Below are 14,669 nucleotides of genomic sequence, written 5' to 3'. Positions count from 1 at the left end.
AAAACTCTCATTGCTCTTTGTTAGCTGCACTTGATGTCCACAATTGGCTTAGCGGTGCACTGGGGTAAGTCAAGGAATGGGAGATTGGAGGAAAGGAATGGGGAGTGAGTCTAGGAGGGGGGGTGAACTGCTGCATCCAAGCTTCAGGGCTCAGCCTGTAATTAAAATCTTAGTAATTGGCCTGGGCAGTGCTCTTAGGCTGAAGGGCTTGCTCTCTTCTTGCTGCTGTTTCCACCAGGTATAATTCTCCACCGAATTACTGCTTCTGGAATGGGTCCTTGGATTAGCTTTCTTTTTATTTTGCACATACTGGATATTACCTCCAAAGCCCCACATCAACTACTATTAATTTCATTTTCATCAGCAGTTGTTAAACACAATAACCATCAGGAAATAGCCAATGTCAGTGTCGATTCGTCTCCCAACGTTCTGCTGGTTCCAGACAGCTTGATGAAAGGAGTAATTTTAGTTTGAACATAAAGTGAGTGTAGCCGCCTTTCAGACACAAGGCAATATTTCCATTTCCATCCCCCTCTCTCTTTCACACATCCCCAGGCAAGACATACACCATGATTGGCAAGGACAGCTCCACTCAGAGCCTAGGCATTGTGCCCTGTGCCATTTCCTGGCTCTTCAAGCTCATCAATGAGCGCAAGGAGAAGACGGGCACACGCTTCTCTGTCCGAGTGTCTGCGGTGGAAATTTTTGGGAAAGATGAGGAGCTGAAGGACTTGCTGTCTGAGGTGTCCACAGGCAGCCTGCAGGAGGGCCAGTCCCCCGGCATCCACCTGAGAGAGGATCCCATCTGTGGCACTCAGGTGAGAAGCCTCTCGAATCCTTCTTTGTTGGCTGATCCTTTCATTCTCTCTGTGGGTTATACAGTCTTAGTCTGTCTGAGTATTGATCTTTTTCTGTCTATGATCCACCTCTTCCTCTCCAAAAGATGTTTGACTTTTTCTAGTGAGTGCATATGTGTGTGTATGTGTGTGTGCTTTCTATCTCTCAGGACTTGCCGGTCCGCCTCGCTCTATCCTAGCCGCCTCTCAAATCCTTGCTTTATATTTCCACCAAACCCATCTGTGGTATTGATGGCTTTCTTCTTACCTTTGTATTGACTCTGCTGTCAGCATCCATCAGCATCTATTACCCGTGTGTTAGCGCTAGCCCTCTGCAGCACAATAGAAGTGTTTTTGGGGGGATGGTGGAACACTGTAGGTTTGAAGGCACTCACAGGTGTTGCTGTCAGATGTTGTTTTTGGGGGATCTGCATGGACTCTGACTTCAAAGGCTGTGCTATTCTGTGAAGCGCCTTCTTGCTCTTCCTCTCAATAGCCACGTGTGGGCTTCCTTCATGATGCCCCCCACCTTCTCTCTCTCTTCTGTCTCCTCCTTTTCCCCTCCTGTCGTGCTGTATCTCACCACCACCATCATCACATCCATGGTGAGTGTAGTGCCCCTGCCTCCTGCTCCACAATTACCTCTCCTAATCCTCCTCCCTCTGTGTGCATATCTGCTGTTTTAATCGCCCCCGAGACCCAATCTAATGGGCAAGAAAAGTGTACCGGGGTCCAATTAACTGGCTCCCCTCTCTTCTCCGGTATCCTTTTCACATCTGTCCTCTTTCTCAAGCCCTATGTGGTCTCTGTTGCTTGCCCTAACCCTGCTCTCTGTCTCCTCCCGCCCCCACAGCTCCAGAATCAGAGTGAGCTACGTGCCCCAACAGCTGAGAAAGCCGCCCTCTTCCTGGATGCAGCCATTGCCGCACGCAGCACCAGCAGACCTAATGTAGATGAGGAGGAGCGGCGCAACTCCCACATGCTGTTCACTCTGCACATTTACCAGTACCGCATGGAGAAGAGTGGCAAGGGAGGAAGTTAGTACCATAACATTACCACATCTACAGCTCTGGAAGTGTTCCAACAAGTTGACACCTCACATTTTATGCAATAAACCACTGGTTCTCAGGTTGCTTTATGTCAAGGATCTCTAGAATTATACACATTAGGTTAAGGACCCCTGTTTGATCAGATTTGCTTCAGGGGCCTCCATCTGATACAAATTTGCTGCTAGATATGTGTAGACCAGAATTCTATAGCTGTCATACACAGTTGCAGAGATAAACGTGGAGGAAAGGAAACCCATGATCTGAATACTCACTCTTATGACTCTTAATTACATTGGGATCATAATTCCCCATTTTTCTGGGGACTCCTGGAACTCCCTCAAGGGCCCCCTGTGGTCCCTGGACCCCTGGTTGAGAACCACTGCAATAAACTAATGTGGTCATTGTTCAATTTCACAGCACTTTCACACATAGTCTAGCATATGTGTTGAAATGACTTTAACTGCGGTACTATTTATTTGAACACTTTCTCACCTAATTATAGCTATTCAACGGTGACCTCTCTTTCACACTGAATAATCATAAGATGTTTTTGTGTGTGGGCTAGGTGGTAGAAAATTGCACTACAAGAATGAATGGAGCATCAGACAAGTCCCTTATTTTCAATGTTTATGGATGAATTGGTTGTGGCCACTGCAAGAAAGAAATGTGTTTGTATACATGTATTGTGCTTTGGTCGAGAGTGAATGAAGATTTGAAGCCTTGCTGACAGGAGTTTAATGTCTTGCTGCTGCAGTAGCAATTACATCAGTCGCCCACATAACAAAATGTAGCCCTGTGATTTTTACAATGACAGCCAATTCCCTCTCGCTGTATTTTAAATCAGAAAAAGGGGACTGTATGTGCGCCTCCTTGTTACTGTGAATTACACATCTGGTGGGAGTTTACCAGCCAGGCTGCAATTTGAATCACTTCAGTGTGAGAATCTTACTCATAAATAAATCAGACAGCTCTGACAGTCACCGGTCTAGTCTGGGCTGAGCTGTGCCACTCCTGTCATCATGGCACTGTGCGTGAGCAGCTGACTTCAGAGAGGGAGTGTCTGCGCTGCGCTCACCTGGTTCTTCTTCTGTCGTTGGCACAGTGTCAGGCGGACGGAGCAGGCTGCACCTCATCGACCTCGGGAGCTGTGAAAAGATCTTGAGTAAAAGCAGAGACGGAGGGGGAGGCTTGTGTCTTTCTCTAAACGCACTGGGAAATGTCATCATGGCTTTAGCAAATGGAGCAAAACATGTTCCTTACAGGTAAGAAAACCGCCATTAGTTTTACAGTCTCTTTTACTGTGTTTAAGCTTCTGTAAAGTTGTATCTATAAGTAATAGTTTCAGGCAAGTTGCTGCATGTGTCGTCAGCCTTGCAGCTCTGCTGTGTGACTGTTTATTTAGTGTGTTTAGTTAGCCTCATATAATAGCTTTCACCGGCGTTGCACAAGATTATATTTAAGTTGCTCAGGTATTAAAAGAGTAATGACTCGTCACAGGAGTATTTGTCAGCTCAGAGAATTCAAAATGGCTCCTCCTGAAAATCAAGTCAGCTACCTTTATTGTCTTTTTGAAATATTACTGCGCCATGCGAGCTAATAACAGTGTAAATGCACCCTTTAGGGACAGCAAACTGACAATGTTGTTGAGGGAGTCCCTTGGCAACATCAACTGCAGAACCACCATGATCGCCCACATCTCTGATTCCCCCGCCAACTATGCTGACTCACTCACCACCATCCAGCTGGCATCTCGCATCCACCGCATGAGGAAGAAGAAGACTAAGGTACACTAATAAACAGATTAGCACTGGTAAATATGGTGAAACATATGTAGTGATAAACTGATAAATAAGTAATGTATGAAAACCCAGTGGGTACATTTTTACAAGTTAGGCATTTAGCATCTCAAATCGTAATACTTCTAAGTAATGATCCCTACAATAACTGTGCTCCATTTAATGCCGCTTATGTTTATAAATGCAGAGTAATTGTTATTTAACATTATATTTAAGTGTTGCTATCAGACCAATTACATTCCTAATGTGCGTGTGCAACTTTAATTGCATTCATCATATTTCATGCCACGACTCACGTCCCTAAATCTTTCTTCCTCCTGTAATTTTGGAGCTATTAAGCAAATGAATGTGTGAATGCTTCTGCAAATGAAAGATTATTAGTGCAGTAACTCAGAGCTAGTTTTTCTCGGCTCCTCAACACATAATCATGTAATCAATACCATTGCCCAAGGAAGTGTGTAATGCATTCCTTCGGATTAGGGAAATATATGCTCCAGATAATTAGGTGGAATGACAGCATGTATTTATTTGGTATTGGTCCCAGTCTGGCATGATTATAATGCAGTCCACATACAGCAATTTATATTATTGACATTAATTTCTGTGTGACTATTGATGTGCACTTTTAACCTTTAGATAAATATCGACTGGTAATGTCACAGGAATTAATAGTTGCCCTGAGATTGATTTCACGATGAAATTGTTAAGAAATGAATCTGCTATGAATTACAAGGAATAAAATGGTTTTGTAAGAAAGATTGCTACATTAATATTGTAATAAGATAGAATCACATTACTGTCATCACCTAATGAGATCATTTTTAAAGCCTAAAAGACCAATTTCTCCTCTGCTTTATCTCTGCTTTGCAGTATGCATCCAGTTCATCTGGAGGGGAAAGTTCCTGTGAGGAAGGGAGGATCCGTCGGCCACCCCACCTCAGGCCGTTCCACCCTCGGACAACAGCCTTGGACCCAGACCTGCCCACCATGCTCAGTGACCCAGACTACTCCTCCAGTAGCGAACAGTCTTGTGACACTGTCATTTACGTGGGCCCTGGGGGAACTGCGATCTCAGACAGGGAGCTTAGTGACAATGAAGGCCCACCTGCCTTTGTTCCAATCATACCCTCCCTGAACAGGAAGAAGCCTGCAAAAGAGGGCCCTCTGGACAGAGACCAGTTCTTTAAATGCAACACATTTGCTGAGCTGCAGGAGAGGCTGGAGTGTATAGATGGCAGTGAAGAGCCCACAGCCTTTGTTGGGGAGGGCAAGCGAGGCCAGGCTAGTCCCAAGGCCGACAAATCTAAGGAGAGCCAAGGCTCTGTTTCACCAAAGACTGTAGCAAATATTTCTTACACCCAAGAGGGCATCTCACCCAAACAATCCCCCAAATCTGTTGCCACACAACCGTCCTGCAGTCCCAACACAAAATCTAAACTGGACAATACCAAGATGCAATGCACACCTGCAGAAATGGCATCAGACAGTGTTCAAAATGTGTGCAGAACCAGTGCTGATGGTGAGAAAGCGTTGGTTCCAGAAAGCAGAGTTAGCATTAACAAACTAACAACTGCTTCAGGGCCTAATTCTGAGCCTGTGGTGAGGGAGAAGGTGTACTTCAACAAGAAAGCTTTGCCCAAACCAGCCCCACCTCCTGCACAACAGAGAGACTCCAGCAAGGAAAATACTGACAATGAGGAAAGATCCAGCACCAGGATGCCTCCTGTAGGAATGAGCCACCAAGCTGTGAAAAGGAGAGATCCTTACACCTCCCCTCTGCTCAGAGCACCGGTGGAGGTGTGCCAGGTGCGCTCGGCCTTGAGGGAGAGATGTCTGGATCGGGACATCCTTAGAGCTACTGTCACCTTGCAGCAGCCTGTGGAGCTGAATGGAGAGGATGAGCTGGTGTTCACCGTAGTGGAGGAGCTGTCTATAGGCAGTATTGTAGATAAGGGTCGGCCATCCAGCATTATCAGCTTTAACAGTGACTGCTCCCTTCAGGCCTTGGCCTCTGGTTCCCGACCTGTCAGCATCATCAGCAGCATCAATGATGAATTTGATGCCTACACGTCAACCCTTGGAGGATCAGAGGTGAACATCGCAGTGGTCACACCCCTCCAGGAAGGAGCAATGGAGTGTATAGATAGCAGGGGTTCATCTATCAGCTCGTGGCTGAGTGAGGTTAGTGTCTGCACCTTGGAGAGCGAAGGGGCTCACTCCACAGATGTCTTCCTTCCACAGGCCAAACACATGGGACCAGAGGCTGCCTTTTACTTTGACTCCCTGGATATGTTCCATTGTGTGTCCTCCCCTAGAGATGCCAAGAACTCCCTAAATGACAGTGGATTTGGTTTTTCTGAACTAGACAGTGATAGTGCCGCCTCAAGCAAATTATCCTTGACAAAGTGCCCCCCATCTCCGGAATCAGCCAAAGGCTCCCTCAGATTCACATCTAAAATAACTAAAGCTCACTCGCTTAGCTCCTCCCAACTCCCACAGAGCCCCTCCATTGTCCACTCCAGCCTTCCCAGGAAGATTAAACCTACCTCATCCATCTCTCATAGTAGTAGCAGTAGCAGCAGCAGCAGCAGAGAGCCACCAAGGCAAGAGGCGAAGCAGGGCGATCCTTGGCAGCGCGTTGACAACCACCCAGAGCCTCAGTTTTCCGACTCCAGCAGCACCAGCAAATTTCTCCGAAATCCCCCCAGTGGCATCACCTCCTGCAAAACATCCAGCAACAGCGTACCTCGCCCACCCAAGGTGCAGGGGTCTACCTCATCCCAGAGGGTGGTCGACGGCTGTGAGAAGTCAGCCAGTAAGAATCCACCTAGCAAAATGCCTCAGCTGAGACGAGGTGCCACCACCCTGGGAACAGTACCAGTCATCCATTCCTCCACTGACTACAAGATAACCCAAGATACTGTTGCATCTACCACAAGCCTTAAATACTCCTCCCTGGGGAAAAACAACAAGGCTAACTCACAAAAAGCGAGCAACCTTCCCAAACCTGGTTGCACCTCACCTCCCCCTCCTCCAGTGAGAAAGTCCAGTCTTGACCATAAAACTAAGATCCTGCTGCCCCAAAGTGCCTTAAAGTCAGCATATGGGGAAGCAGGAAGGGCCTCTGGAGTAAGGGCAGCTGTATCGGAGGATGAGCTCGAGGTACGTCACAGAGTGGACTCTACTAGTTTCAAGACCTCCAGCCTCAACACAGCCAAAGTTACCTCCAGCCTGAAGGCCAGAGGGCCTAGAGGAGAGGCTGGGCAGCATTATGGCAGTCAGATGTCCCTAGAAAGGTGTGAAAGCCTGTCCTTATCGGGTTCCAGAGCTGCGCTTAGTAGGGAGAATAGTGGGACAAGTCTGGGCAGCAGCAGTAGCAAATCCAGCAAGTCCATTCCTAGATTTGGTATTCCTAATTCATCCAGCTCTCCTATAGCTACCTGCCCATCACCCACCAGTGGAGGAAGTCTTAGCAAACCTGGTCAAGTAAAAGCCTCTGCAAATCCCAGAGCATTAGGAGCAGTCAATGGTAGTAAGGCACGGTCACTGTCAGTCAACAACTCCAAGGGCCTAAGCTCCTCCACCAAATCTTTGGCCGCCCCAGTGACCAGAAATACCAATGCCAACCTCCCTCCATCAGGACGGACGTCAGCTCCTCGAACAACTGCTGCTGTCAGCAGTAAGCCCGGGAGAGGAACTATCATGGGCACGAAGCAGGCCATGAGGGCTGCCAACAGCCGTGTGAGCGAATTGGCAACAGGCAACATATCAGGCAAACACATGAGAGGTTCAGGCGATTCTGATAGCGGGAATGACAGCGGGGTGAACGTGAGTGATGACAAATCCCCCACGGCCATGTTGCCTTCTCCGTACAGCAAAATTACAGCACCCAGGCGGCCTCAGCGCTACAGCAGTGGCCATGGCAGCGACAACAGCAGTGTGTTGAGCGGGGAGCTGCCTCCAGCTATGGGCCGCACAGCTCTGTTCTACCACAGTGGTGGCAGCAGCGGATATGAAAGCATGATCCGTGACAGCGAGGCCACGGGCAGCGCTTCCTCTGCCCATGACTCCATGAGCGAGAGCGGCATGTCATCTTCAGGCAGAACAAGGAGCTCCAAGTATCCCAAGAAGAGAGCAAATGGTGAGAAACTAATTTGGGGTTTTGGGATTTTACACAATGCAGGGACAGGTAATATTCACACATATCAAACTTGGTAATAGCAGTGTATGTGAGAGCTATCAAACAGTGCGTGCCTGTGAAGCTGCACAAATGAAATAGCATCCAGAAATGAATGCTCTCTCCAAGGAAATTAGCCATATAGCGGCTCTAACTTTATGAATCCATTCTTATTACATTCACGAATTGGTGTTTCATTGGATTTTTTCTTCTCCTGAATCAGCAGAATACATTATTCATACCTACAGTGCATGGGAAAATGATAATGAATGTTTCAAACAAGACAACTTCCAACTATGTGATGATCAAATAAGATGAGTGGAACAGGAGCAGCAGCGACCTGGTTCAGGTTTTTTGTAACCTTGTATATATAACAATTTAAATTCATGTGTGTTAAACCAACCTTTTGAATTTATTCGGGCTGTGTAGATACAGAATAGCAACCCATGAAACCCTTATAAATATGCAATCACCACAACTCGGTGTAAAGCCTTGCATCACTTTACATCTCAGAGTGAGGCTCATACATATTTACTCCTAAATCCCAGCAAATGCTACCACTGTATGTCAACAACACAACTGGTGCCTATTTGACCATATGCAATGCTTTGTAGGTTTCCAGAGAAGGCGGCTTATCCCGGCACCCCTCCCAGACTCCTCTTCCCTGGGGAAGAAGGTAGGCACAGCAGGCCAGTGGGTGGACTTGCCTCCGATGTCAGGACCTCTGAAGGAGCCTTTTGAGATCAAGGTGTATGAGATCGACGATGTGGAGCGGCTCCAGAGGCGGCGTCAGGAGGAAACCACAGAGGTGAGCAGAGGGTCACTGTGGACTTGTTCTACATGCTGGTACAACTTGCTGTACTTGTTTAAAATGATGTTATGTCTGGGTCAAAGTCTTGTGAATCCTTGTCGCTAAGCCTCAGCAATATTTTGCATGTGTGACATTGATGGTGTGCATGCTCAAGATGTGTCGCATTGACTTGTGTTGTGGGAATGTCTTAGCTCCTTTCTTCCCAGTTTCTTTTTAAAGAACAAGACAGTAATAACATGTCTCAGACGTCTGACCTTCAGTCAGCTCAGTGGCAAATCCCAGAGTTAAAATGTCTACGTTCAAATTCCCAGAGCTTGGTATTTTGGCAGCGTTCCTCAGGAATGTCAAGAGTTCAGGAGGCAATTACTGACGAGGGTTAATTGGTTTGGATATAAGTGATGATGACTGCGTTCTGCTGACGATAGTGCTGGTGAGGTGTGTGTGTGTGTATGTGCGTGCGCATGTGTGTGTGTGTATGTGTGAAAAAGGAGATGGCGTGAGAAGACTGGTCAGGGAATGTGTGATGAATGCAGGGGCACCCAGCATAAGCCCAAATCAGCTCACCGCTAGCACTCATCACTGGCCGCCTGATCGCTTTTTATAGCTGCCTCCTTTCTGTGGATCATTAACTGCTCCCACAAGTTCGGCGCAGCCAGACAGGGATTTGTTAAGAGAAGATATTAAATCAGTTGGATGGTGGTTTGATTTACTTTCAATTAGGAAAAAAAGATCTTTAATTTTTCTCTCCTTGACATCACTGCCTGAATGACAAATTTGCTTTTCGTGACTTTCCCTCACTATTTTAAAATTAGCATTGGAATCGTGTGCATCTGCATCAGTAGCTATTGTCTACAGTATATTAACACACTGTTCACACACTATATGATATGCTAGTCATATAATATTCTGTCTCATTTAACACGCTAACTTGTTTCATCTTCTTCCCTCTATTTTTCAGCAACCATTCCAGGATGTTGACAAGGTGAGCTAATTTGTAATGGTAAATGAGGTTTCATTGTTAGCAGCACAAGGTGTATTACAGTAGTTACACAAGCATTTTCATAATTCAGCACACGGTGGAGGAAACATTTTGACATTACTTAACCTGAACAATTCTCACATTTAGAGCAAAATTCTTTTTATTTTATTGTAATTGGCTACTTTATAGAAAAAAAAAAATCAGTGTAGTCTTTGGGGTCATGGTTATAAAACATGACTTTTAGTTAAGATGGCAGCCAAAGGGTTTTCTATTTTAGCTTTAAAGCTACTGTTGGTAACTTAAATGAAAATAATTTTACATCATATTTGCTTAAACTATCACTATAATCTGAATGAAGCACATGAGACAGATGGTCTGTAAAAAAAATCATGTCCCCCCTCCTCTTCTTACTGCCTGTAATGGCATTCACTAGAATCTACCGCATCGCATCAAAGACAACCAATCAGTCTCTAACACAGCTGTAAATGATAATCACTGCTTGTGAACTGCAGTCAAACTGTCTACGTAGACGGCGTTGATCAAATATGAATCAAGATTCTGTTTCTGCATTGCCTATTTCTCACCTCAGATATTTTAGTGTACTATTTAGCTGTAAAATGAGAACGTTTGTGACCTGGCCACCATGTTGGAAATAGTTGAGCAATGCACCAAAAACCTCCCACCAACTGGACCAACTTTCTCATTTTACAGCTAAACAGTGCACTAAAATACATTTCTGAAAACATCTGCGGTGAGAAATAGGTAATGCAGTAACAGAAATTTGGTTCATATTTGATCATCGCTGCCTAGTTCAACAGTTTGACCACAGTTCATGAGCAGTGATTGTGACTGAAGTTACCAACTACCTTTAAGACTGACTGTAACTGGCAGTTTTCCTACTTTATGCTGTGCCCGTTTGAACTTCTTGTTGACTTTTTACTTCCTGCTTCTTAAGTCAACTGAGCTCTTGAGGCAACTGTATTTAATACCCTCTCGTTTTCTCTCAGGGGCTGCTGTATTTCAACAGTAAGCTGAAGATGCTGGAGAGAAGGCAACAGCAAGTCAAGGAACTGAGGGCAAAGTATGAGGTGTTGTTGGAGGAGCTGGAGGACACCAAGGCGAGACTGATGATGGACCCCAGCAAGTGGATGGGAGAGTGTAAGTAACTGCTAAATGTTCTTTTACTGTGAGTTGATGTTTCCGTTTTCAGATCTGTAGAGAAAAACCATGTCACCAAACATTGATTTCTTGTCTATGACAGTTGAGGTGGACCAGAATTTGGATAAGGAGTCTCCGGAGTACCTGGAGGCGTTGGCGCAGGCCACAGAGGAGCTGGAGTTCTGTGTCAATCTATGCAAGTCCCGTGTCATGATGGTGACCTGCTTTGACATCAGCATGCCAAAATCTGGTGCTCAGGAGGGACTGCGTGAAGTCGAAGTGTGAGGACAAAAGCAAGTCGAGGTCGAGAAATGAGGAAGTGAGAAAACAAGGGATGATGAAATGTAGCAGTCAGTCTATAGTTATCACTGGAATGAAGAACAACTAGTGACGGAGATGAGATGATGATGACGACGACGATGAGTGGATCTTTGCATGAAAACAGAGGAAATCTTAACCACCCAGCTACAGTGCCTCGTTGTCTGGGACGTGACAGAGAAATGAAACGTGAGCACAAACGCTGTTGCCTGTAATGGCAAAGCAGTGGCCATCACTTAACTCAAGAGTCAATGAACAACACCTGGAAGTGCCTTTTGTATTGTTTTGCTTTGAGTCATTATTTTTCATATGGTGCAGGTATCCTTAGCGTACCTAAGCAAACCCTGAACATATTGCTTTTAAGAAAAAATATTTTATATTGCATTGTATAGTGTATTTATATGATTATGTGGTGTGTACAAATATCCTTTAACGGGAAAAAAATAAAGCGGAAAAAAGAAAAAGCAATAAGCTAATGTTATTGCGCTCCCAGACTTTGCCTTTTCTCTTGTTTCAAACCTCAGTCAGCATTTTATCCATGTTCTTTCAACCTCTTGCGCCTTATGTTAACTCTCTGGTTCTGTAGTTTTCTAGATTTTCAAACTGGACTATGTTATCTCATCAAGGACTGCATTTGCTGTTGTCACTCATCGCCCGCCAGCTGGCCTGTGAAAGCTAGCAGGGCTGAGTGAATGTTTTTCCCTCCAGTTGCCTTGATCAAAATGGGTCTCAGTGGATGCACTAAGGTAGAGCAGCAGTTATGTCAGGGGGGAATGGAGGGCTCGTTCAAGCTGTGCTCGCCCGTGTTTATCTCACTGAAAATGAGAGATTATGCCAAAACATATCAATCAGAGGGCCACTGTGATGGATAGTGAGTGATTATTCTTGGTTCAGCCATTCTCTCCGGTGCCTCAATACAGTATGTGGTCATGCAACCCTGAGAGACTTAACCTTCCCTACACTAGCCTATGAGGATAGCATTATGAGTGGGTACACTGATAGCAGCGCTCATCAGTGAGCCCAGTTTCTCTCCAAATGGGCTTGAACTGGGTGCTATCTATACACTGTAAAACAAAGAGGCACAGATGAGATAGCACAAGCCTCTTAGAAAATACTCTTTCAAGCGCTACCAAGCCTCGGCTCTATGCATTCCAATACATTTACTGCAACCACTGTAACAACCTCAATGCTGACGTTAGGGCAGCAACACAGTTTGGCCCCTATTGCCCCCTGTACTTTTTTTTTTTTTTTTTTATTATTATTAACAAAGTTGATCCAGTGTCTCAAACAAGGACTCAAGAATTGTTAGTTTCCTGTGAGATGATGCAGTGAGTAAGAGCAAATGATCGGGACATTGTTTAGGAAAATCAATCATGATATCAGCTCTTTGTAGCTGCCAGAATGTGCTTGTTATGAATCAAACGGCTGACACAGAGAGAACAAAGATGATCGCTGAAAATGATTGTGATGAAAAACAAACAGGCTTTGTTGTATTTTGGTATGTTTGATTTCTATATCTGTGACAAATTTGACTTTGTGTTCTTTCTTTTACAAAGATGTACTCTCTCAGGCCCTCTCTGAAGATGCTGCATGAGATTTTTTAATCATTTTTAAGGATGATTTCTACTCCATTTTTACCATTCTAATTTTTTACAATAACTTCAGTTTTCACTAATGTGGGGTTAGGCTCATAAATTAAATAACTATTACCAAACCAAGACCTTTTTTCCAAGAAATTATTATATGTGAGGTCATATTTCATATCAAAACTCATATTTTCGAATATCTTTGTTTTTGTATAGGATTTTCAAACCCTGTGTATAAATGTATGATACGGCAGCTTGTGTTTTACTTTTACAGTACCTGTGAATAAAATGTTTCTTCTTACTGATGATTCAGAGTTGGATGTTTTTCCACAGTTCACATATTTGATATTCATGGGATTGTTTATTCACACGCCATTGCAGAGAAGAAAAGGCTGAAAGCATTGTTTCTGTAAGTCTGCAATCTTGTTGGGAAATCCGACCATTTACATTTTTGTCAGCTTAACTTCACTCTCTCTACAAACAATCATATGACCAGTCCACTTGCTCTTTCATATTTTTTTCAGTAATTGTCTCATTCACAACCTGAGCCACAAAAGTGAGTTGAGTGATCAGATCAGATCAGATCACAAGTTGACAGTGGACAAGTGTAACAACCACCAGGAAGCATTGTGATGCGATCACTCAAACCATTTGCTGAGGTGATCTTAGATGCATTTGACCACTTATCTTTTGAAGTGTAAATGCTAATGCATCCTGAAGCATCCCTGACAAGAACAACAACATCACTGCTGGCTATGATGGTTATGTCGGTGACAAGGGGCTAATGCTCTACTTTCCCATTTTATAAGTTGAATGAAGTTTTGCGTGAACATCCATCCTTTCGCCCTATGGATGGAGATGTGTTGACTTCTGCTAAAGCAATATCTCCTGTTGTACTGACACAACTGCTAACGTGCTAGCGAGAGTGTGGACGTCCTAATGGTGCACTGTGCCCCTTGACCTTCTAAGGTAAGTGACGTAGGCAGTAATGAAATCTGAGCACAAGTGGTGTGGGAGATGGAAGATCAAAAAGCCAAGTTGTGCCGTATGGGAGAATTTTTTCCCATCTACGGCAACAATATGCACAATTTTTCAAGCCATTTGAAATGATTGAATACCTAAAAATCTGTACTTTATTTGGGAAACCATTAAAATTGCCAAGGGAAAACAGTCATCCTGTAGAGCTTACATCCTGTTTTGCATCTAATTCTTCCCCAACTGGCTTCATCAATCAGAAACCATAAAACAACACATGTTGAGCAATACTAATTTTCACTCACTACCTTAAAAGAGGCATACATTGTCTCATGTCACTATGTTTAAGTGACATAACTTTGGTAGGGCAGGAATTTTGTGAACACATTTGAATCCATGCCATAATAACATGAGCTGTTCTAAATGCAAAGGGTCTCCAACAGTGTCAAGTATGGTCTTCAATAGTCTAAATTTAATGTTATACCAACAGAAGAAAATTTACTCAGTGATATTACATTCTTCAGTGAATAGCATAGTAGGATAAACAGCATGGGCATATGTCATTTTCTGTATTAGAGTTCTCAACAGGCCAAAAAAATTACAGTCGGAACCAAACTGACTGATGTAAGTGAAAGCCTGAACCTGGCCTGTCTGAGATTATCATTATAATTTCTAATGCCTGGGATACACTTGGTGCTCCATTTTTAAAATTTATTTGTTTATGTTATAAAATGCAAGATTTTTTTTTGTCCACAGTCCAAGCCCCACCCGACCCCACAGATCAGCACACATTCCCACCTGTTGGGCTTTCCAGGACCTGTGGGGCTTCGGCTGAGACTGAGGGCTCTAATCTGAATGACACAAAGTGGATGATATTTCAAAAACCTAAAAGATTCAGAGCTTTTGAGAAAAAAAAATTGGGACTGGAGCCCCAGAGGCCACCCCCTCTTTCACCTCTGTCTGACACACTGTAGTGGTGATGCA

General features: G+C 44.4%; 1 protein-coding gene across 5 annotated transcripts in view; it reads left to right on the top strand.

Annotated features, from left to right (window-relative positions):
* The window catches only part of kif26ab (kinesin family member 26Ab), an 82,275-nt gene extending 69,265 nt beyond the window's left edge, over positions 1-13,010 (top strand). For all 5 annotated transcript variants that reach the window (XM_050061704.1, XM_050061705.1, XM_050061706.1 and 2 more), the window contains 9 exons: positions 556-818; positions 1,690-1,873; positions 2,988-3,147; positions 3,507-3,669; positions 4,552-7,822; positions 8,473-8,666; positions 9,628-9,651; positions 10,656-10,806; positions 10,910-13,010. In XM_050061704.1, coding sequence (XP_049917661.1) covers positions 556-818; positions 1,690-1,873; positions 2,988-3,147; positions 3,507-3,669; positions 4,552-7,822; positions 8,473-8,666; positions 9,628-9,651; positions 10,656-10,806; positions 10,910-11,091 — 4,592 coding nt within the window. In that variant the 3' untranslated portion in view covers positions 11,092-13,010. The remainder of the gene's footprint in view (positions 1-555; positions 819-1,689; positions 1,874-2,987; positions 3,148-3,506; positions 3,670-4,551; positions 7,823-8,472; positions 8,667-9,627; positions 9,652-10,655; positions 10,807-10,909) is intronic.
* Positions 13,011-14,669: the final 1,659 nt, after the last annotated feature.

This window comes from Epinephelus moara, chromosome 14, assembly GCF_006386435.1.
Source record: "Epinephelus moara isolate mb chromosome 14, YSFRI_EMoa_1.0, whole genome shotgun sequence".
Lineage (NCBI taxonomy): Eukaryota > Metazoa > Chordata > Actinopteri > Perciformes > Serranidae > Epinephelus > Epinephelus moara.
The sequence above is the reverse complement of the archived record's forward strand: the minus strand, read 5'-3'. Positions and strand labels throughout refer to the sequence as shown.